Raw genomic sequence first — 25241 nt, 5'->3', positions numbered from 1 at the left:
AACTGACAGAGAGATGTGACACACAAAAAAAACCTGCTGTGAAAACAGGCCCATTCTTTTCTTTTTATTTATTTTCCATTCTCTTTATAGGAATTTAACTGTGCAAAATTGCATGACATGACCCAGCCAAAGGATGAGCCTCTTATCCAAACAGGCCTCTCCTGGCTGTCGCTTTCCAAACACCTCCAGAAGGTTCAGGACCCCAATTAGAGTGACAGAAAAACAAACAAGACTCAGTAGCGGTGAAGTCATGACTTCCTCCTGCACTCACAGAGCCATTTGTAGTCCAAATCCACATCCTGCTTGATAAGTAGTTTTGCCCATCCCGTTGCACCTGCCATCACTCCAAGAATGACACTTTAACCAGAAAATAATTCAACAAACACACACGAGAAAATGCACACACACAACATTTTGCACCATTTTCTTTTTGAAATTTTCTTCTAGTTTTTGCTGTCTGCTTCACAAAAGTGTGGTTGTAAAAGGAAATAGACAATTATATCAAATGTCAAATGACCCTGCTCTCATTACCTCTTTCATCAATGCTGAGCACAAAGTGTTTGTGTTCAACAAGGCCATTTTTCACATTTACAAATTTACACTGATTTGTCGAGGTTTCCAGTACAGTCTGAAGCAAATTAGTGCCTTGAGATGGTTTCCTCTCTGGCAAGTTACCAGAATGTTAACATGGCACACTTTCCATTCCAGATAATTCTGTTTTAAGACTTTGGAAGAAGAATCTTATAAGGTTGGACTTTGTATAAATATTATCATGGGAAATCTGTGGTAATCAAGCAAATTATGTTTTCAGTCTATCATCCAATATTATTTTATTTTATTTTATTTTATTTTTATTTTTTTCATTTTTGCAGGACACATTCAGCCTGTGGTAGTAAGTAAGTTGTGTTTTTATCTTAAGAAGCCTTTAACTGTCGCAAATACATTAAAGTGAAATTCCCTTTTTCCGAGCTTGTTAGGAGGTTTGGGGTCAGAGTCGGCTATGATGCGTCGCCCCTGAGGTCAAGTGCTTCTCTCCAGGTCCCATCAGTGGCATCTTGGCAGCACTGGGCCTTGAACCTTTGACCTTCTGATCAGTAATCCAGAGCCTCAACAACTGACCCCAGAGAAGCTTTTCTTCTTCAGGGAGGATAGGATTGTTTTTTTTATTACTCTTAGGCAGGCAGAAGTTTCAGAATGATATCACCATATACGTATAAAAAAGCTCCCCATCTCTATTTAGAATAGAATAGAATAGAATAGAATAGAAATTTATTGATCTCTTTGGGGGCTGCAGGGTGGAGCAGTTGGTTAGCACTGTTGCCTCGCAGCAAGAAGGTTGCCGGTTCGTGTCCCGGTGGGGGCACCGGAATCTTTCTGCGTGGAGTTTGCATGTTCTCCCCGTGTAGCGTGGGTTCTCTCCAGGTTCTCTGGCTTTCTCCCACACAGTCCAAAAACATGTTGAGGTTAATTGGTGATTCTAAATTGTCCGTAGGTGTGAATGTGAGTGTGCTTGGTTGTCTGTCTCTAAGTGTAGCTCTGCGATAGACTGGTGACCTGTCCAGGGTGTCCCATGCCTTCGCCCTAAGTCAGCTGGGATAGACTCCAGCCCCCCTGCGACCCTAGTGAGGATTAAGTGGTGTATAGATAATGGATGGATGGATATTTGAATACATAGTCTTATGTAGGTATTGGCCATTTTGTGAGTACAACAAATGCATTTTGTGTGCTATAATGTAAAGCATGAACACAATATTTGATTTTCTTCCTTTAGCTAAAGCAGTGAACACAATCTTACAAACTGGCTACACAAGTAACTCAGATACAGTTTTTACTCTGCTGAAATCACTCATCAAGTAGCTTAAATGTATTTTCTGTCAGGCAGTTTTTCTGCAGCACCGTGGGCAAATTCAATGTATAAAAGTGCTCTACATTCTGATCTTGTCTGTTTATTTCATCCAAACCATTCCCAGGTTATGGTCCCATATACTAGTATGAGAGAAAAACCAAAGGTGATGGATTATGCCATTATCCGCAAACAGGTTTCTGCACCAGAATTTGTCATATTCCTGACCTTGGCTGCTGAAACAAATAATACATTGCATCTTGTCATTTCACTAAAACTTAATTTCCCCTGTTTCTCTTGCTACATTTTTCTATTCCTGTTCCTATAGTGTCCTGTTGTCAACGTGAAAAAATAATCCTCATAGGAATGATAATTCTGTAGTGTAAGATTTGAATTTCAATAAAATAAATCATCATATGCTGTACGAGCACTGGATTCAGAACAGTGCAGTGAAACAAGCAGCAGGATAAAAGACTTGTTTTTGAATTAAAGACAACTGTCACGCAGAAAACCATTCTTTACTAGACTCCATATCTTGAATCAATACCTGAAGACACATGAAAACTATAAAAACATTTGTTCTGAGGCTATAAAGGTATTTACTACTACCACACTTGCTAAGTATTGAGGCTAGTCGTCACACAGTCACTTTACCGGGACCCCTTGGTGTCACATTTGAAGCTGTGGGTGCCTTTTAGCATCATTTCTCAATGCACATGGGGATCTAATGGACCTATAAAAATCTGTAAACATCTGAAATAGGCCCCATGAGTCCAGAACCACATGTTCTTTGCTGGTGTCACCACTATTGCTTCTTTTCAGGTAATGAAAACATTGCCTTGTACCATATCCTTAATGTTTTAAAACTGTGTATTTTTAACCCAAACTATGATTTTTCAATAACGCTAAGCAAGCAGTTTTGGTGCTGAAAGTTAACCAGTTAGTTTTGGTTGCCAAGTTTAATGAAATGGTGAGTTAAAACCAAATTAAGCAGCAAGTCACCAAATAAAATGAAACAAAGTGGAAAGAAAATAATGGTCCAATAAGAGACACAAATCTCAGTCTCCTGAGCAAAGAGCTGTGACTTAGTGCAGATTTTAATTAACCTCAAAACATGCTGGCAGGTTTAAATGGGATGTTATCTTAAAAAAAAAACCCAACTAATTTATAACCATTTATCAGAGGCAGACACTCTAAAAACAGAAACAGTTGTCCTTGAACTGCTCATCTATGACATTTTGTAGTGAAAGAAAAATTGTAAATAGTAAAATTGTGCTATTTCCTAAAAATCACTCTCGTCTGCATAGTCTACGTAAAAAATCGTTTGCACGAACCAGATTCAGTAAAAAATAAGAATAAAATATGCATTCCTTGTGCAACTATGCAATGTGACACAACCCAAACTTTAGGAACTTCCAGGCTGAACAGCAGGTTGTGTTTATACAGAGCAGAGAGGAAAAACATCTGTAACATGTAGAGTTACCATTTTCTGGAGTATTGGTAACACCTGGAGACATCTGGAAAAATGTTGTACACAATGATTCCAGATGTTTTTTTTAATTGTGTAAAAAAAATTAGCAAAGAAATTCAGTTGTCGTCTTTGCATTTTTTCCCCTAACCATTTATGGCATTATAACTGTGTTTTACTGCACAAAAGACATTTTTGTTGTTGTTGTTTTTCTTCCACAGAGGTGCAGGACTTTATGTTGCAGTGAAAAATGAGCCCACGATGAGTAAAAATGTGACAGGAACAAAAAAATAGCCCAAAACTGCTTGAGGTTATGAGAGTCAAATTCATCCTGGATGCCATTATGGCAACACTATGAACTCTGATTTGCATTTTTTATTTATGTACTTTTTTTTGGTCTGTTTTCCTAAATGTCAAGATTTTGGGGGGCGAAAAAACACACAAATAGTTGCAAGGGTGAAAAGAAAAAAACAAAAAGCACCATAACTGTACATAACAATGCTTTATCACGCCCAAGAAAACAAACATCGCGACATAACCATCTAACTCGCCCTTTTAGACATCAGCTTAATTTCAGTCTGGGCAGCTATAACCATGCAGATTTCTTTCTAAAGGGCTAATCAGGGTTACTGCTGCAGGGTTGTGATCATGTTCAAGGAGGAAGAGAAGAGATAAGACTGCTCAAGGACAGATGTTTTTGAAAGGCACTATTTGAGGGTATTGATTTTTACTGCCCATTTCAATGACCTTGCCGTGCTGTCAACACCCAAACAAGGTGCTCCCATTACCTGCCTGCACATTCACGTGTATTTTAAGCAAATTTACTGAAATAAATCAGCTTTGCAGTCAGCTTGTTTTGACGCTAAAACAACTTTTCCTCTGTCAACAAAGTTTAAAAATTAACTTTCTAATTCACCCGCTGCCATTTCAAAGTTCCCCAACAGAATAGTAACTCCGCTGCGCCAACATAAAGATAGACATTACATATTAAACACATGCCTCCCTTTTTATCATCCCCTCTTCTACCCCACTTTATCTGATTCCTTGACCTTTTATCACCCCTATTTCTCATTTTTCACCCACCGTCTGTGGATACTTCTCTCAGCCATAGCCGTTGCCAGGGCACAGTGACGGGGAAAAGGTGGTTCCGCTGTAATAAATTACAGCATGGGGCAGTTCATGGAAGCATTAGTCTAAAATGCCTTGCAGTCGCCGGGCAAAATCCATAATTCTGGCATGGTTGTCTCCAGTGGAAAATAGACCTCAAACCCTTTGGTGCCACATTCTCTCCGTTCGGCTACATTTGTCATGGGCAGTGCAGGTTGTGCACTCAGGCCAGACATATCAATAAGTATGTTTACATACTGGAATCAACCCTGCTGGGCTTTAGCTGAAATATGGGTGGAATGAATCACAAGAGCTAATTAGACATTTAAACATCAAAGCAACACCTGTTTGTGCAAAGTTGAGCAACAAAAAAAAAGGAAAAAAAGGGAGAGCAGATTCATCCAACACCAGTTTAAAACTAGCTGTGTCCCATATTTCATTCATACATTTAATCTAATTTCATGGTACTTTGCAGAATGTTTGAGCTGCTGAAATAACAGCACTGCAGCAGCCTTTCATGCAGTCAGCATGTTGCTAATCAGAGAAGTTCAAAAACGCTGCTAGCAGTGCATCATTCACCGCTCGCCATCATCTGCTTTCGCCATTGAAATAGGAACTGGGTGTCTGGTGGTGCTCTCGAACTTGAGTTTGTCTTAAGGCGACTGCTGTGTTCAGAGCACAAGTTAGTCAGGTAACCTCTCCCCTTATTTTTAGAATAACTCCCCATTGCGATGAGACAGAAGTTGTGAGAAGGAAAAGAGGCACTGCTTGGAATTTGTAGCACAGCAAAGAGGAGAACACAGTCTCATCACAAGAAACACTGAGGCATCGAGCTCAGCAATGCAAACATATCAATACTTTAAACACGCTCTCCTCTTACTGCTTTTACCCCGCTGTCTGTCATGTGTGAGATCTAAGGAACTCCACACACGTTGCCTGTCATTTTGCTTTTCCAGCCCATTTTTTTTTTGCCTCGCCTCTTCTCCTTGTTTTCTTACTTTCCCATTTTTGCTGGTACGTTTCTTTTTTTTTTGCACATCGTTCCACCGGGTGTCAACTTTGAAATGTCAACTTTTGCCTCCTTTTCAGACAATCAATGAAACTCTGAGGTGCACCAGTGCATCAGTGGCATCATCCCATCCACCCCCCCTCCATCACTATTTTTATCACGGTCTTTCTTCCTGTGTTTTCGTTTGGTCTCCCCTGTCACTGTTCTGTCCTTTCCTTTGTCTCTCGCTATCCTTGCGCTGCTCTCAGCTATACTAATGAAAGAATGAGTGATGTAGGTGTTCGCTGGGAGATGGAGCCTGTCATTTATTTCCCTGTTTTCTGCAGGGCTCGCCTAAGGCCAGACTCTCCTCGACCACAGACAAAGTTACGGCAAGATATTTCGCCCGCGTTGAGATGCCGCGCACACACATTGCACAATGCGCTGCCTCCATACATATGCACAAACTGCCCCCACAGACACACACTCTCCTCCCACCCTGCTGTTGCCACTGACAGACTGATGTTTGCTGGTGTCCCTGAGAGTGGGAGTCAGAACAATGCTCTGTAATTGAATCCCTGTTGCCTCTGTGTACCTCACTCACTGTTTCTCATTGCAGCGGCAATCTCTTGCAGTTAATCTCTCTCGAAAGTGGGTTTGCTTCTTTACGGTCTCTGATTGCCTATCTAAATATTCCACCCTCTCTCTTCTACATTTCCTTAAAATTTTGTGTTCATCTTGAGGCTGCTTTCAGCGTCTCCGTAGTCGGTTATCATTCCTTTTAACTGTGTGCATGATTGAAGGCACAGCTTCAGAGTTCACCATCTCTAACGGGGTAAAATTATAAAAAAATCTTTGTGACCATTTGTGTAAGTACATTTATGGGTGTAAATATACACATTTCTGTCTGTGCATATTTGTATATATGTGTATATCCTCTATGCACTGAATGACACCTCAACCAGTCGGTCTCCTCTATGCCTCATCGCTCTCCATTGTTTTCCTGTTCGTTTGACTGACATGTCATCCTCAAAAGATGTTTGCATCGCCTAGGCACTCTAGATTGGACACGCTTGCGCGATCCCAGCCCGGGCTGTGTTTGAAGAAAGACAGACAGTTTGGTTCTGGTTTATTTATAGTCTCCCATACTTGTTCACACTCTGCAGACTATGTTTTGATTAGACGTCTCACACAGGGAGATCAGGGCCTCAGTAGTCTCACATTATCTTTAATATTTGTTTCAATCTTCTAAGACTGGTGAGGTGTGTCAAATCAGGACGAGTCAGATCAGTTCTTCAAAGTTTTCCATCATGAACAAAAAGAAGAGTCTATAATGCATACGCACGTCCACAGCACACCGCACTGCAGTGGTGTAGAACACGCACATTGAAATCTGTCTTTGCAATTAGTAACTATATATAGCTGAAAATTTGCAAGTAGGCCACTTTAAGCTAGCACAGAGACAGGATAGATAGGGCCAGCATTTTCATCAGCATCACTCACTTCACTTGAAAATGAAACTGGCAGGGGAGATTAATCCAGGTCAGTCCCAAGATGCTGAAAGATACTACTGAGCTTCATTAAAACTGGGGAAGGTAGTTGGGTTTTTTTTGGCATCATTGGGCAAAAAATGCTATAATAACCTTTCAGCATGTTGTAATTCAACTGGTCTGAGAGGTAACTAGACTTCCACACCTCCTCTTGGCTTAGTGTTTTTTTCTAGTCTTTGACATGAGACTTCAGCCAACTACTGAGCTTTTTACTCACATCAGGTGGGAAAATTGGAAAAAACAACAAAGTCTGAAGTGGATGAAAGGTTTGGGGGAACAATGGTACAAGACTTTCATGTGGTTTGAATCCCATTTGTCATTGGTGACTTTTAGATTGACAGCTTTTGCACAATTAAAGTTGATGCGTATACCCATTCTGACTTGGTGGGAAGACTTTAGGACAGGCAAGGGAGAGGGGTTTGGTGTCACACAATTAGTGGAGTAGAGACCATCTGACTGCTGTGAATGCATCTCAAGTGCTTATAGTATAAAGACACCTGTATGTGGAGGGTTCGGTCACTGGTGAATCAGTACTCCATGCTCGAATTGCACCATAAGAGCAAAAGTCCTCTCCAAGCAACTCTGCAAGAAGGTTATTGAAAAGCATAAATCAAGAGGTGAATACAAGAAAAAGTCATTCAGTGTCCCTTGGAGTGTAGTTATATCTATTATTAATAAATGGAAGGAATATGGCACATGCATAACTCTGCATAGAGCAGACCATCTTCAAACCTGTGTGAATATGCAAAAAGGAGACTAGTAAGGGAGGCCACCAAGACAACTATGAGTCCTCTAAATGAGTTCAAGCCTCTGAGATCGGAGAGACTTCGTATACAACAACTGTTCTGCAACTGCTGGTTCTTCACCCTTAAAAAAATGTTGAAAAAAGCTCATATTATTTCTCAACTAGAGTTTGCCAGAAGACTCTGAAGTCAACTGGAAGAAGGTTCTGGGGTTTGATGAGACCAAAATTAAGCTTTTTGGTCATCAGACTAGATGCTATGTTTGGTTGACACCAAACACTGCACATCATCACAACACACCATTACCACCATAAAACATGGCAGTGGCAGCATCATAATGTAGGGGTGTTTCTCGGCAGCAAGCCCTGAAAGGCTTGTAGTGGTAGAGGGTAAAATAAATACACTGAATAAAAGAAATGAATAAAATCCTGGAGGACAACCTGATGCAGTCTACAAGAGAACTGTGACTTGTGAGAAGATTTGTTTTGCAGCAAGACAATGACCTAAGGCAAACAGACAAAGCGACAAAGAGATAGTTTAAGGACAACAGGGTGAATGTTCTGGAGTGGCTGAGTCAGAGCCCAGACCTCAATCCAGTTGAGAATTTGTTGCTGGACTTGTAAAGGGCTGTTTGCTCATGATTCTTGTGTAACCTCACAGAGGTTGAGCAGTTTTGCAAAGAAGAATGGGGTAAAAGTGCAGTGCCCAGACGTGCAAGGCTGATTGAGACCTGTTTACACAGGCTCAGTGCTATAGTTATGGCCAAAGATAAAACTACTAAATATTGACTTAAAGGGTGTTTATCCAATCACTTATTTTGCATTTCTGAATAACTACCCTTACTTTGTGGAAATCTGTTTTTACTTAAACATTTTTTGCAAATTCTTGTCAGAAAATCCTAAATTAAATTGACAATGAACAATGTTGAAAAGAAATTAAAGGGAGAACTTCCAGAAGGGATTCTTTTTATAGGCACTGTATCTCAGTTTGATGGATTGCCGTGAAATGTTCCCACACACATTCCCACCGGATGGATTGTGATCACTCTGTCGATTCCTTGACTGTTCCTGTACTATCATCATCAAGTCCAAGTTTTATTTTGTCCTGTACTATAGCGTACATCTATATACCTGTGATACCACTGACATTTTGACCAGCCTATGCTGACATTATTATTATTATCGAAAATAGTGAACATGGCAATCACAGTACCTGCTATTAGCAAGTCAGCATCATCGTGAGCAAAGTAGCCCACTTCCATTAACATCTAGCTTCAAGCACTGCAGTGCCTAAGTACAGTGTAATTAAAAGAAAAGAAAATACAGAATATGTTTTTGATTTCTTGTCATGAGTATAGTTTTGTATTTATTTAGCAAAGTTTTCCAATATCCATCTCTGACATTTCTGCCTCTACAGTAAAAACACAAAGGGGGGGTGGAATTTATTTTGTAGTACTCAAAGGAATGAAAAATTATATTTACCACAACTCACCAGAGATTGACTACATTCTACAAGCCTCACTGTAAAACAGCTTCCATTGGTAGTACTTTCTACCAAACGACACGATCTCTGCGGGAACAGCTACGAAACCAAATCAATCTTTCAAAAATATAGTCACTGTAAATACCTCTTAAAGAACACGGTGTATAGTTTACAGCTGTATTAAGGCGTCTGGGTTGACTGAGGGAGGGAGAAGAGATATGAGCAGGTGAATGAGAGAAGCTTTAAACCCACCAACCTGTGAGGAAAATCCTACGGTCATATCTCTAAATGACAACTGTGACAAGCAAACACACACACTCATCTAGAGGCCTATGATAAGGTAATCCATTTACTGGTAGAGGCTAGTTTCCTGCTATCATGCTGAATGATGGAAACCAGCTTTCATCGCTCAGTTCTCTCCCTCTCTCTCCCTCCCTGTAAGTCACTCACGCAGAGAACCATATAAGTTATCTGTTTAAGGATTAATCAGCTTAGTAGTATATGTAGGCAGCAAGAAGAAAACCTAACCCCACACAGATTAGTAGCTTTTTCTTATATTTCTAATGTTATTCATTCACATATTCTCTGTTTGCGAAAGAGGCGTTTTTTTGTTTAAGTTATGTTGATATAGAAACATCAGACTTCTCAGCAGGTTTAGATATTATAGAGGTGTAATGCTATTAAAGGACATTTTAACACAAAACAGATTGTTGCCTGTGCAGAACAGCTTTACATTGAAAGCAAAAAGGTAGTCCTGCAGCACACAAACAAACGCACACACACACAAGCATTAATGTGTATGTATGCACACACCTGTCACACAGAAGGCACTTCTGATATTTAGTTTATTACAAGTCTTTGAATTGTATGTGTGCGTGTGCGTCTTAATGAGCTCCACAGAGTTACTTGTTGTTTTGATGTTTTATTCTATTGAAAACTGGCGCATTTGGCACAATCCTCGTTTCTTTTTTAGCGCGTATGTCTGTGTATATAAATATATATAAACATGCATATTCGCTTCATTTTTTCGCTAATTAATTTTTTTGATGTTTGGACATGGAAGCTGATTGATTAATGTTCCAGTTGGCCCGCAGGAAATTCAAATCCACAAACCTTATTTCAAAAAAGAAAAGAAAAGAAAAAAAAAACAAGAAAAGGAAGCCTGCAGCTTGATCTCAGGGTAATTCTTATAAAATCCCCGAAGAAGCAGTAAATCTGTTTTCATCACTCCGTATGAATATTTGATCAGAAAAATCCACATCAGCAAACGTGAAGCTCAGGGAATGTTTGAATGGGCTGGTTGAACACTGACTCTCACTGCCGAAGGTAAACAGAACAGAAGGAAGCATATTCAGAACTTCAATTAGTTAATAATTAATGAGTGATTTTGGCTTCACTCAAACACGACTTCATTAAAATGTTAACCGCATTTTCTGAAATATGTTGTGAAAGATGTTCTGCTTGCTAGGACATTTCACTCTGTCCCTTAGATTGCTTCATCATTTATTAACACTCTCAAGGCTACAGACTGACGTCCTGTTCTTCAACTGGGTGGTGGTGGTGGTCTAGCCTGAAAACACATCTTTGCTCATATTCCGCAACATTGAAACCACTCAACAGTTCAATGTTGCAATATTCATGAGTGCAGTCACAAGGTTTTATCTGTGTGGCACCACGAGAGAATCATTAGGTCTGAGTGTCGAATGTTGAGATGACACTTTGACATTTTACCTTTACATGGAACGTGCATCTTCAGCCATTAGTCAGCAGGGGTAGAGTGGAAAGAGGAATATTAATGAAACCGTCTGCCCATGTAAACATCCTAATTGGAGCACTACCTTGCTCTGATAATCCGATTATTATGTGCATGTAAACACAGCCATTGTCTGCTTCCACTTTCCCTCATTTAGTTTGCAATGCATATCGTGAGTAATTAGATCTTTAAAACTGCCTTCAAATTAAGTGAGCCGAAAGCAGAATGAACCGCAGGTGAACTTCCCAACGCTATTCAACACAAGTAACAACAAAAGCAATACGAGGCACTTTTGCTTTTTTTTTTTTTTAAAGAAATCCATGTTAAATACTGTAAATCTTCTTGGAAATACTTAAATAATTGGTACCGGAAACAACTCAGAGACTTGCAGGCTCAATATTCCCAAAGATGATTAAGGTTGGAGGTTTGCTGCAGAGAAGGTGATACCTTTTTTCTTTTTGGTTTCCAGCAGAGATAAGATAATCTCATATCTGACCATTTTATATATGAAGCTATGCAACCAAGAGCAGGTCAGCTTATCTTAGAAAAAACTGATTAGAAACAAAAGGAAATCGTTAGCCTGGCTGAGTTGAAATACTAAATAAAAAGTCCCTGATGAGATGATACTGCACAGATGTGCTGGTCAAAAGGATAAATTCTATAGTCAGAGGATGCACATTACTCTTAAATGTTGTATTTGCCTTGTAAGTTGGTGTAAGTAGGCTTCTTTTGGACTTCTCAGAGATTCAGACGAGATCCGTGCTTGATCCCTTTATGCTAAGCTAGGCTAATCACCAACATGATCACGAGTCTAACGGTCAGCAAGACACTGGATAATCATATTTCCTAAAATTCTGAACTATTCCTGACTGATTGTACAGAGTGAGAGGATAGAAAATTTAAAAAAAAAAAGAAGAAGAAGAAGTCCTGTTTGATATAACAAGTGCCAGATTTTGCATATGACACATTAATATATAAATATGTATAGCCTATATAGTATTTAAAAAAATAGGCTTTCAGTTATTGATAATTTTTAATCCAGAGTGACATACACTGTGAATGACAGACTGACAATGGATTGTATATGCCAGTTATTTAGAGAAGCAGCAATACATCACCAAAACAAGCCACTCAAATTTTCAATGTGTTCATGTGCATAATCGGTCAATTTAAGATGCATGTTGCGGGCTATTGCAGTGTAGATTGCTAATTAAGCTGATACAATTATCACACCAGAAGTTGCAAATATAAGTCAGAGGCATTTGCAGTTTAATCAACAGCAGGTGATATGTTTGTAGTTAAGATGAGAAACAATCTCATACAAAGACTAGCATGGTAGGAATGGGGGGGAAGACGGAGGAAGGGAAGGAAGTTTAAAGGAGCATGGAGAAGATGAATCCCAAAGACTTCAGTTCATTCACACTCGCTCTCTCTTCCTCTCTGCACCGTTGCAACTTGCCTTCACCGTGCACACCTACACATTTTTCCGCACTGCAGCCCTCTGACATGTAGTAATCACGCACACACACACACACACACACACACAGCCGCACACATACGGCGGTTTGAGGTGCCAGCAGATGAAAGAACACCTACATCAATGGCAGGACTGTGGAAGCGTGTGTGCCATAGAGATAAAAAAACATTATGCAACACATGCAAGCCTGTAACAACCCTTCACTCCATGTCAGCTATGAGGAATTCTACACATGCATACATACAGTATCCAGTGAGCCCTGATAGGCCACATGATATTAGGTCCATTTGCATTACAAGAAATATAGAAGACGACAAACGTGGCAAGACTGACAGATTGAAAACGGCCTGTAGGCGCGTTTTCAGCCCAAAGGATAATGATGAGCGACGGCAAAGCAGAGGCTCAGCTTTGAGTCTCATGCAAGAGATTTATGTATAAGAACAAAAATGATATTTATTTTTTTACAAGATTACATCGTGATGTCACTAAAAGATAATGTGGAATAAATACTAGCATGTTAGTTTCCATGTTAGTGTGAAAGGCACATAACTACATAGCCTGGGTAAGTGGGTGAGACAAGAGGAAAACATCCATGTTATAAATTATTAGTGTTTTATCAGAGGAAATCAATCACAGCCTTTTGAGAATTTTTGATATCTTTCAACAAACTGCACAGCCTGAGTTCCTTTCAAATCCCATCAACGCTGTAGAATTCTTTCGACATTCATTCCCACCAACACGGTGCCGACTTGCATGCCCACTAACTAAGATACTCCTCTCCACAGCGTAGGCTCTGGCCTACGTGTGATGGCATAATTATTGTAAAAGGTTTATTTATCAAAGTAAATGCAGCAGACTTGACCTTTTCGAGCGAGCAGTCTTCTACTGTTGCCCACTGACCGCACTGAGATACTACTGAACGCAAGCCCCCGGAGCTCAGAGTGAAGCATCATTCTGTCAGACCTGCTTGCCATCTAGCCTTCTATGTCACATCAGCCAGCAGTAAATAGAGTGAATAATGTAAATCCCCTGAGACAACACAAGGTCTTGTCTGCACTGAAAATTCCTACTACAAAATAACAAAAGTAAAGAAAAGGCTGCCATTCAAGTGCAGTCAGTCGAAAAGATGTTGTGTTGTTTCACTGTCGTCCTGCTGCATGCAACATATGAAACGACAGGAAAATTCTTCAATAATTCCTTACGTAGTCAACAAAAATTACAAATTATAATGAAATTGAGATGATCAACAAGTGGAAAACAAAAGAAAAACTTTATTTGCCTAATTACCACTCCCATAGCACTCAGTGTCTATGTGTTAAGTACTGTATTGAAATGGAGTCATGACACATTGAGCTTAGCTTAGCATAAAGACTGAAAACTAATTCAAAACACAAACAGAGCTGCCACCGTCTGCCAAGACATAGCTACTTTACAAAAAGGAAAATGATCATATTTCCCAACATATGGAACTGCTTTTTAAAAACTATAATGTAAATAAAGCCCTTATTTTATGCATAAAGGTGTTTGCTTTTCTAAGTTGAGGGCAACTTCAGTCCATTTGGATGACACAAAAAGAAGGCTTTTACAGAGAGATTACATCTGTGACCTCATAGTTATTATTATATTATTATGCAGATCAAATCAGATATATGACAGCTAACAGCACAGAGAGTGCTGAAGATATTTTTGAAATGTAAATCTGCAGAGTGGTAAATAGATGAATCATCAGACTGCATTATCATCGCCTGTGACTTCAGGTTTGCACCCCTCCCGTCCAGAGATTAGACAGATCCAAGAACGGGGCCCATACGGGGGGCCTCAGGTGTGAAGGAACCCTTGTAAGCAAAGGGCCTCTGTGGGAAGTGACTGGTATTAAGATTCCTCACTGCACAGTGAATTGGGCAAGAGGTCCTGCTGGCAAACTGAGGGAAAGACCTAAACATTCACTTTGAAGTTGTCGCAAGAAAGAAGCCATCATGACACCTTCAAAGGGAGTGTTTATCCCCTAAGGTTTTTTTCTGCTGGATGTTAAAGACTTGTGCTCTGTACTGACATCACACAATATGGGTCCTCCAAGTCTGCAGGGAGAAATCAAAAAGGTGACCACACGGTTGCAGTAGAGAAGAGGCCTCTGAGGGATCGACTGCCAAGAACCGATGACTTTAAAAATCCACGCTCACATCAAAATATGCAAGTTTTTGAAAGAGGAAGATTTAAAAAAACACACTAACATTGCAAGCACTTGGATTTGTGTACTGGAACTCCACAAGTTCTCAAAGAAAAGTGTGAAAATGTTAGAAAATTACACTTCTACAAAAAAAAAGAAAAAAAAGAGCAAGCCGTACTGTGTATAAATCAGCATCCTGACATGATTGTGAGCATTAAAGGAGCTATGCAAGAGCCCCTTCTCAGGGGTGCTTAGAAAAAACGGGGGAAAAAAAGAGTGAGTGACGTTAGATTCAACAGAGAGGCATTTCTGCTGCAGAAATAAAAGAATTCAGTCCTCATAGTTGCGCTAGGAGGCCCTGAATTGTCTTGCCGCTCTCCATTGTGTTTCTTTTTTTTTCAATTTCTTTTTCTTCTTGGAGCATGAGAAATGTTGAGCAGTGCTTTTTGATGGTGTGCTTTTGTGGTAATGATAAATTGTTCTGATGATTATCTTTCCTTTTTTTCCTTTTTGTTATCCCTCTGGGTTATTATTTGCGACTTGTAAGCCCTGATCCTTTTGAAAAGGCATTTGTTTTTGGGGTTTTTTCTGACTGGGGAGCATGAGCTGCGGTTTGTGAGACTGCACTCCTTGCAAACCTCAAAATCTATTTGACCTCTTCCGACCTCATGCGCTTGTCTTGCATTGCTTCAGCTCACACGTAAAATATGGTTAAAAGCTGACACACACTTGTAATTGAAATTTAACTTTGCGCCTACATTTTCCTGCTCGGTCTTATATAAACTGCTTTAGAAATCCATTCTTTACCTCAAGGTGCCATATGTGACTGTTACTAATTTGCAAATATAGACATAAGTAATGCGTTGTTGTTACTAAATTCATCCTCAGCTGGTGTAATGCTTTCAAAACATTCATTTTTCTAAAGCTCAGCCATATAATTCAACATGATCCATGACAAAATTGTAAACATTGCCCATATTTGTTTATATTAATTAATGCTGGAGGAAGTTCTGGCAACGGGCACTGTTTAATGACCTGAAATGATGCACAGCTTATTACATGGGGAAAATATATATATATATATATATACATGTATATCCTGCCTTTTCTTGTCATGCAAAGAATATAAGGATGAATTCTTCAGCAGAGAATAAAGTCCTGCTGTGAAACAAACACTGCAAGAAGAAGGCAAATCTCCAGTAACATAATCCCCGTGTATGACAGAGGTTTTTTTAAGTCAAATCATTCCTCTGACAAAAGGGTATCGGAGAGAAAGTGATAAGGAGACGGAGCATGAGGAAATATGCGTGTGTGTGTGTGTTTGTGTGTTATGTAAACCCCAGGTGGTGCTTGTTGTCCTGGATAGAACTATCACCAGGGGGACGGCTGCTCCAGCTTAGCAGGTCGCTCCACACCTCTTTCCTTCTCTCAATCCTTCTCTGTTCTTTTTTTTTTTGCAGGAACAGAAGGAAGAAACACATAAAATAGAGCAGCAAAGGGAAGGTGACTGGAGGAGATTATTGAGATTATTGAGAGGAAGGAGGGGATGCAACAATGAAGGTCTGCTGATTTGAGGGATGGAGAAATTAGGGAAAGAGGAAATAAAATGCATGAAGGTATATTTCAGATACGTAGTGTGTGAATGCATAAACATTCTACCTTTGTTTCTGGAGATGCTAAGATTTATTTATGCTTTGAATAATACGTGTTGTTGGCTTTCCTGCACGGGTAACAGTTCGCAATCATGGCAAGACCTTCTCTGGGTACATCTGCAAATTTCACACACACACACACACACACAAACACACACTCTTACACATCCGCCCACACACAAACACGCCTCCCCGAGGGGCTGTTGTCGATAACAGCCTGTACTCTACACCTGATGCATCTGTGGGGATAGTTGTGTTCGTGCTGAAGCAGCAGGAAAGGAAATCAGCAGAGATATTTTATGGTCCCTGTCTGACTGCTGACTTAGGAAGAGCTTCACCGTTCCGTATCCTGACCTCTACTGCTGCTGTGGAAATCCCAACTCTGACCCCACATCAGCACTTAGGACTGATTTCACCCCCACTGAGAAGCTGTAAGAATCCCAAAAAAAAAAAAATGGAAACAGGCCGGTGCCCAGATCTGGGGCAACACTGCCCCCCAATGGCTCAGACATGGAGGTGTGTCTGGTAGAAATGACGTAAGGCCGGGCTGTGTCAGTGAATTTGGTGGTGTAGGAAAGGTGCAAGGTGTAAATCTTGTTGAGGTTTAAGTGTAAGCCCTTCAAGTGAGGCTGATGTTATTTGATATCGTGTTCCATCAAACAATAAATCGTACAATATCTGAAAACATAGGATGAACCGCCAGTTTTTAGGTGCACCTAACTGAAACTAATCCTTTCCTCGTGAAGGTTATATTATTCAGTGTTCGGTGAAACTGTTTTAGAGTGGTATTGATCCAACTTTATGGTCACTTTGGAGGAAGAAGTTTGTGGTGCTGCTGAGCTTTATTGCAATATACAGAGTGGTGCTTCTGTTATTTAGCCTGCTCGCACTGCAGACAAGAAAAAAAGCACCTATTAGTGAATGCTTTGTTTAATTGAGAGAGAAACAAAATGCGTTATTTGTGAAAAGGCCAGAATCTTAGCTTTAAAACTGTATGCATGGCTACATAACACCTGAGGTAAATAATTGCAAATGTTTTTGAGTAAATTGACCTTTTAAACTAGAATATAGTGCTTTGGAGAATAAAAGTCCCTTATAGTGAGAGCTACTACATTGGAAGGAACAGCTAATAAGCTGATATAAGTTAGTAGTTAAAGTCACTCTCTAGTCATTGAACAAAGTCTTTAAAAATTTGGTTTCACGTTTAGAAGTTTTGGGCTGCAAGGTGGCGCAGTTGGGTAGCACTGTTGCCTCGCAGCAAGAAGGTTGCCTGTCCAGGGTGTCCCCTGCCTTCACCCTAAGTCAGCTGGAATAGACTCCAGCCCCCCTGCGACCCTAGTGAGGATTAAGCGGTGTACAGCTAATGGATGGATTTGGAAGTTGTTGTTTTTTTCCATTAAAACAATCCCTGTAACTCTGCACTGTTGCTTCCTTGAATATATGCAGATCTATAAAGTCCTCGCCTCTTTCTCCACCCACCTCCCCTGCTAGCTGCAGCACGAGCACACCAGCTCACTTATAACTCTGCTCAAACAAAACTACTCAGCATTGGCGTAACTCAGTCATACGTGTTCAATGCAGAAACAGATTCTGAAAAATAATGATGCAGGAAACTCCTTAGGTTTGTATGAACATATTTTACTACAGTTTTTAAGGTGGAAACCCTCAGCAAACACACTGACTGCTCAGTTCAGTCACGGTGTGACGAATAAGAAACCCCCATGTAGATAAGTGAACAAGGTAAAACACTTGATTTCACCACAGGAAGTCTTTCAGAAGTCATATTCAAAGATGAATCAAGCATAAAAGATTCTGCAGGATGTTCAGAGACTGTATTCGATTTAAGTAACTGTCCAGTTCACCAACCTAACTATGGATGCTGACAATATTAGCAACATGGTCGTTGCACAGGGAGGGAAAACCAAAGTGCTTGAATTCTGGTTTGCTCGTTGCAAGTCCTGCTAACTAACAACCCCCAGCAGGCAGTGAGCAGTGGAGCTGCAGGAGAATTTGACAAATGACCCTAATGGAGACATAAATAAGTTATCAGTGGCTTTATTACCACGATGAGTTTATGTTGAGGCTGTTATGAAACTTACCTTAAAGTATTTTACTTTTCAAAAAAGAGCAACTGCTGTTTCAATACTGTGGGACGATAGCTTGTGCTGGGTATTTTATTAATAAGTAGTCCTACCAGTGTGTTATATTCCAGGCTACAATAATGTGAAGATATTTTAAATATGCACAAATTTACAACTTCAGCCGGGAATTGCAAAACGTTTGCCTGTTTGCTCTTGTTTCTTTGATGTAGTCGGATACATGGAGGCTGTTCTTTGGTCTTGTGTGAAGAGTGTGAATTCTCAATGTCCACAGTGGGACATCAAAACCTCCCTTTCCCCCCTCCCCCCCTAAATTCAAAGCAATATTTTACATGCCTTCTACAGGCAGACATATTTATAGGCTGGAATAGCATGGACCTCTGAGTCCAAGTTAGTCATGGTCGATAATGCAAATTCATTTGTCTGTACTTATGAAAGAGGAATGCTTATGTATAGGAGGCATCATTTCATTACTCTTATTTCTTTGGCTGTTAATTGAGATGTTAGTTGAGGTGAAGGACTTCTAATAAACAACAACGAAATAAAAAAAAGAAATGTACACTTCACAACTGCAGGGATGTAAAAACATCTATTTACACTTAGCAAACGAACTCACTGAAATGTGGAGTCTATGTGATGTATGATTGGATTTTATTATTCACATCTCTCTCCTTTCTGACACCAAACCAATTTCTCCCTTTCTCAGTTTCGTTGGAGGCAGTCGCCAGGTGGGAGAGCACATCTGTACGAGTTAACAAATTACATATTTGCCCTTTGAGAACCCATCTGCTTTGTGTATAAATAATATTTGCCATTTTCTGGTCGGCGTTTCAGGTCCAGGGAACCACAGCAATCAGGACCGGATCGAGATTATGATTGAACGCCCGGAGGTGAATCAAGGAATATATGGAGAAAAGAATAAAAGAAGTATGGAAATAGGCTTTATTATCACCAAACTGTACTTGAACTGTTGACTGTAATCACTGTGGCCTGCATGCTGGGTAATCAGGTAGGTGGTTCTGCATACTAAATAGACTCACACGCTTGTTTCATCCCATACTTTTTTTAAATTAAAACTCTCTAAAGCAATTACGGCTACTTAAGAAACCAAACAACTCGTCAGGTCAATATGAAGCGGCGCTGATATTTACCTTCCTTTTCAGCTTTGCTCTGATTTAGTTTCACATGTGACATTACGATGAGATTTGTAGACATCATCCGCAGTAATAAGGCTCTGTGATCGTTGCTCAATCTGTGTCTCAAGGCCTAGGAAGCATTATGTTTTCTCGCTTCGTCTTTCCTTCTTGTCTGAGGGAGACTGAGCGCATTAATGCGTCTGGTGACCTTTGGCATGCCAGACAGAATTAGAGGAGTCGATCCACACAAATCACACACAGGATTTCACACCTGATTCACAACACTTTCTAACAAAAATCACCCGTTTGAAGTTGAACAGCGGGTGTTACTTTTGGAAAGGATGTGTTGCCCCAGAGTTTTTTCGACATTGTCATTGTGTTGAGCAGCTCCAACGTCATATCGTTGGGGTCAGAGAAATCGACTGAGGTTGTTTCTGAGGCTGATGTTTCAAATATGTGACCCATCTGCATGAAATCAGTCACATTAACGCCTTGGACTATATCCGAAATGCAGCCCGAATTATGTTAACACGTGATAAAAATATTGATTTTGGGTTTATTACTTAGATCGGTCCATTTAGTTGTTTTCTACACGTAGGTAACATATCGCTGTCAAATACAGTCGGGCGCAATGCGAGTGATTTCATTAGATGGGTCACATATGTAGGAACAAAATTTGATGGCGTGGTAAATACTGGCTGAGCTTCCACATGGGGAAATCTGACAAAGATAACACGCCTCATTAAAACAAACTCTTCAGAAATATTCCATATGTATCAAATTGGGTTTCATGAATTTGGAGATAGCTGTGTTTTGATTAAAACAACCAATTTAGATGAGAGTCTAACCCTCCTATTATCTTTGGGATCAATTTGACCCAATTCAATGTTTAGCATGTCTAAATAAGCCATTGACAGATTTTTTTCTGTTTTCTTTAAAGGGCTATTTACACATAAATTTGGGTTGCAATTTTAATTATGATATTTTCTAGAGGTTTAAATTGCTGGGCTCAAACTGAACCCAAGGATAAAAGATGTCAGTAAATTTGAAGGTAATAGGAGGGTTAAGTGGTTGGAGTATTTCCAAAGATGTTGACAGTAACACAAAGCTGAGTGAGCTCTGAACGTTTCTGGTGTTCGATTAAGTGTTGTATCACGTGAATACTGCTAAATCTTCTCATACACCTTGAAATGTAGCTGATAAGGTTTTTGTAAGAAAAGCAGAAAACCGTTTCCAGGTTTATGCAAGATATTCCCTCAAAACAGACACAGTTTAAAGGTTGTCTTCTGTTGTTCGAACCTTGCAGCTATAATTTAACTCATTGTTCATGCTATAAATCAAACTCTGTCCTTTCCAGTCTTTTCTTTTTTGAGTGCTGTAGGTCATACCTAATTTATTGTCTAGGGGATCCTCAGGGGCATGCCTCATAATATTGATTCTTGATGCAGTTTATAGCAGTAATCTCTGCTGGTCCTCATCAATATCTGTTGCACTGTTTAAGAGACAGGCTTCGTTTGCTGTCTACAGTTTCTTCAGGAGCATTCGAGTGCAGTGGACACGTGATACGTCTGAGTCTTCATCCTCCGCTTCATCTCTCTTATCATCTGACACACAGCCAGAGGGTAGCAGCAATACACTGTGGTCCAGTCCTCACACACGCTTCCCTGTGGATAAATAAGCAGGTGCACACGTACGTGCAAACACGTGTAGAAGAAGCACACATGCAGACGAAAACAATGCAGAAACACACAGAACACAGAAGTTCCTTTGAACAACTTAAAGTGAACCAATTGAATTGCATTGATTATCCACTTCCCTGGTAGCTACTGTTTCTCTGTTGGAGTCTTAAAACTGCCTGAGAAATCACTTCACTGAACTTTTATTCTCTTTATTTAATAGTTTCTATTTTATTGTAATGCCATAAAGAGCAGTGAGCATTTTGAAAAGTCTACCTTTTCATGTGTCCAGGGCTATTTATTTGCATGCAAATACAGGCACTCACCCGTATCTTGTAGCGCTCCCTGATCCCAACTCGCATAGCAAAAGTGGATCCTGGTAGCAGAGGCATGCACAGACACTCCCCGTACTGGTGAGCTAAACTCAGGTCCAAACAGCACGGCACCAGAGCCCCGAGAAGACCTGCAAGCACAGCCACAGGGCAGCAAAATGTGTACATGAGTAACATTTAAGTGCTTGCCTGCAACAGACAAAAATCCAAGAAAAAAAATGTGGATAATTTATTGGTTCTTACATTAATTTTCTTTTGTAAAAAAAACAACAGATTAAAAATATTAAGCCTTGTGTTCAAAATTATATGCAAATGGCATTTCAGCTAAATCAGCATTTAGCTTTTAGCTTTAAAATGAAAACTTGTACTTCTTTAACTTCCCGTATCTTTTAGATAACTGGCATAAATCTCCAGCAAGGTTGTTAACTAGTTTGCTGAGCAATCTTAATTAAGGGTGAAGCAACAAGGCCCACTTCTCACGCTGTACAAGAGAAGATAAAAAGCGCGGAACAGTGCATTGTTTTGCATGAGAAATGAGAATTATTGATATTTCGTGAAAACAGATGCGAGATCCTCGAACTGTTTAAAGACTTCTGAGTGGCTCATTGAACAGATAAAGGCTGCTCACAAAAGTTTGCACAAGACAAATTAACAGACTTAAAAGAGCAGCTATAAAAAAAATAAAAATCATAAAAAGAAGAGGGGGAAAAAAAGCCAGTGTTGTGAAGCAAATTAGTATTTCAGATTACTGGTGTCTCAGTTTAGTAAGAGAAACATCTGCAGTGGCTTCTGAAATACGTGAGGAATAGTTCACAGACAAATGCTTTGCTCAGCTGGTTGGTTGAGATGGATGGAGTTCTGGATGGTCGGTGAACGGTCATCTAGCTCCATCAAGTTATCAAGGAGGTGGCTGAGTGATGATCTGGGAATGAAATGGCAGATCCCTGTAGGATCCTTGAGTGTGTCAATATGACCTCCAGAAGATATTTTATACTGACCATTTTCAGCCATGGTATAAAAAGAACAGTAGCTTCCAGAATTACAATATTTTCAAGTCTTCACCATTCTGTGCTTCATAAAACATCACTGACCCCATGGTTGCTATGAGAATAAAAGTAGAGGGAAAGAAACAATGTTTTTTTTTTTCCTGACCTCAACCTTAGCGAGAACCTGTGGAACATCCTTAAAAAGTGAAGATCTATGAGGGTGAGCAGCAGTGTACCTCAAAACAGCAAGGGAATACTGAAATCCTCAGATGTACTAAGGAAAGAAACCATACATGGATCCACAAGGTCAATTGATAACAGAGGTAGCCGTGATATCAAAGAAGAGCTTGTATTTTAATAGGTAGCTTGTTCTGTAAAGAAATGTTTCTCTGAACTGCATGTCATTTCAAGTTGTAACATCACAACAAGTAACAAAGATTGTCTTGGTCTGCTTTGGATTCATTGTGGAAAATTCAATATTTTCAAACTGCGTTCTGTGTAATAGTTTGGAACGAGGTGTTTCATGTTTTTGAAAAAAAAAACATTAAACCTTTGAAAATCAACTTGTCTATTGTCGAGGATTCAAAAATCTTGCTTCTTGTTTATGGGAAAATGGCATCTGAGTAATTATTTGGACCACAATGCAGAAAGAGTAGGAGTCATGAAGTTGTGACTTGCACATGAGAGAGATGTGAGAATACAGGATCCGGCTGTGTGTGCATGTTACATGTCGTCTTGTCTCCACAGACATCAAACAGGCCCGTGCTCCAGTCTCCTCCCGTCTGTGTGATGGTGGTGATGGTCGTCGTAGTGACGCCGAGGCCGGGCTGCGTGAGCACCGGGTCCATCGCTACAGAAACTTCATCTGACCTCCGGTTATCTTCACTTCCTGTGGTGAAGCCCCCCACTTCCTCCTCTTGAAATGCTGATGCTGAGGCTTCAGTGTCTGAAAGCCGTGGTCTGAAATTAGATTTTATTTTATTTTTTTAATAAATCTATCTTTAGATAGGGGGTAGAGAGGTCCACCACTGCTTGTCGAGCTTCTAAACTTCTACTGCTGCTCAACTGCAGCAGAATCAGTGTAAAATTTGCAAATTTGTCTCCATTTATCTTCCCTGTAAGCAGGAATTTAATTCATTTCGTTAATTCATACACAGAAAATCGCAGTGAAGGCAAATTGTAAAAATTTTAACAATTGATATAGCAAGAAGTGCAAACACAGGAGTTGCAGAGAGAATAGTTTTAAAAATGCCCCCTGCTTCTTTTGTACTGTCATATATAATAAAAGAATACACACAGCAGCATAATAAGGAAGATAAAAGAGCTGTTGCCTGTAATTCTATTGTGTTCAGTGTGACAACAATGTGCACTGCTAGGGACACACAAAAGAAGACACTTACTGGTGTGTGACTGTTGTCTCCTCCATGACTAGGAGCTACTGGCATCCAGAGATGGGTGAGACGAGGAGGCGAGAGAGGAGAGTGAGCAGGGAGTCAGCAGGAATGAGGAGGGGGAGGACGGGGCGGAGTGACACTTTCCCAGTGAGAGGGTGTGTGTCGGAGCAGATAAACCAGCAGTCAGATGGCTCGGCCAGAAGCTGTGTGACAGAGATAAGTCTTGTAGTTGTCTTCTGTCTGAGACTTGACTGTGCACCCCGCTAATACCGCAAATGCAGACAGGGCAGATACACATCAGGGTGCATGGACATTTTTGTCAGGCATAAAACAGCATGGATGCATTCATACACTTGATACAATCACACCAGCAGGTGAGAAGATTATGCAAAATCTTGCAAAAATGATAGAATATTTGCATATCTGAAACATCGGATTTTATAAATTAAACGCAAATTATTTACATTTGTGAAATTGTGAAGCACAAGCTCCAACACAAGAAATCTAATCTATTGGTTTGTTTGACCCACAACATTCAAAGACTTTAATAGTTTCTATCAACATTTATCTAAAAAGATGATACACTTACCTGAAGGCAGAAACACCGACTCGCACAGTCAAGAGCTGGGAGATGTATTTTATAGGCAACAAATCACCTGTGGTTTATGTGTAGGGTGAGCACTTCCTGTCTGCTGACACTGACTTTTAAATATAGATTGATATATTGTACATGCGAGAATAGGAAACTGAGAAGTGAGGGGAGCTACGTGGTGGAAGGACACGTAGCTAAACTACCACAGGTTTGGAGGCTCAGTCAGGTTGCACAAATACAGCTACATGAAAAGTTGACTTTTTTTAAATTTGGTTTAGAAAGTTTCCAGGATGATTGGATGTTTGGAGTGTAAATGTGATACTTTCCTGAAAAACAGATTCCGATATAATTATTGGCAGTTTGACTAATAGTGTTTCTCCCAAAACCACAGACACAGGACGAGCACACTCCCTGGAGCAGAACTGAAACAGTCCATTGTGTGCAAAAACAAAAAATATTGTTCCATCGTCCACATACATAAGATGCATTCAAGACTTAAAACTTCATGAATCATTGCCTTGAAGCAGGTAATGTGACATTTAGGCCACACTGAAAGGCCTCAGGATTTAACCTTCTTTCCCTTTAACAAGCCTTCTTTTTTTATCACACCACAAGAGTCTAAAAATATTGTTCTACCTTCAAGTTAAAGGAAGGAAATAAACATTTATTTTTAGGCTACTTAACTATGTGATTATTTTTATGGGTGCTTGCTCGGCAACAAGCGGGACATTACACATTCTGACAAAGAAGTAGCTCAGCACATAACTGCATCATTTATTTTGGTTTGTACTTCCAC

The 25241-nt window shown here is 40.0% G+C and overlaps 1 protein-coding gene across 1 annotated transcript in view; it reads right to left on the bottom strand.

The window, feature by feature from the left end:
- Positions 1 to 24167, bottom strand: part of grxcr2 (glutaredoxin and cysteine rich domain containing 2) — a 49662-nt gene extending 25495 nt beyond the window's left edge. Inside the window, exons 1-5 of the mRNA XM_008287977.1 lie at positions 24124 to 24167; positions 23860 to 23876; positions 21468 to 21604; positions 7406 to 7435; positions 6106 to 6112 (exon numbers count right to left, since the gene is read on the bottom strand). Coding sequence (XP_008286199.1) covers positions 6106 to 6112; positions 7406 to 7435; positions 21468 to 21604; positions 23860 to 23876; positions 24124 to 24167 — 235 coding nt within the window. The remainder of the gene's footprint in view (positions 1 to 6105; positions 6113 to 7405; positions 7436 to 21467; positions 21605 to 23859; positions 23877 to 24123) is intronic.
- Between the last annotated feature and the right edge of the window lie 1074 nt (positions 24168 to 25241).

Source organism: Stegastes partitus, unplaced genomic scaffold (assembly GCF_000690725.1).
Source record: "Stegastes partitus isolate 25-593 unplaced genomic scaffold, Stegastes_partitus-1.0.2 Scaffold532, whole genome shotgun sequence".
Taxonomy (NCBI): Eukaryota; Metazoa; Chordata; class Actinopteri; family Pomacentridae; genus Stegastes; species Stegastes partitus.
The sequence above is the reverse complement of the archived record's forward strand: the minus strand, read 5'-3'. Positions and strand labels throughout refer to the sequence as shown.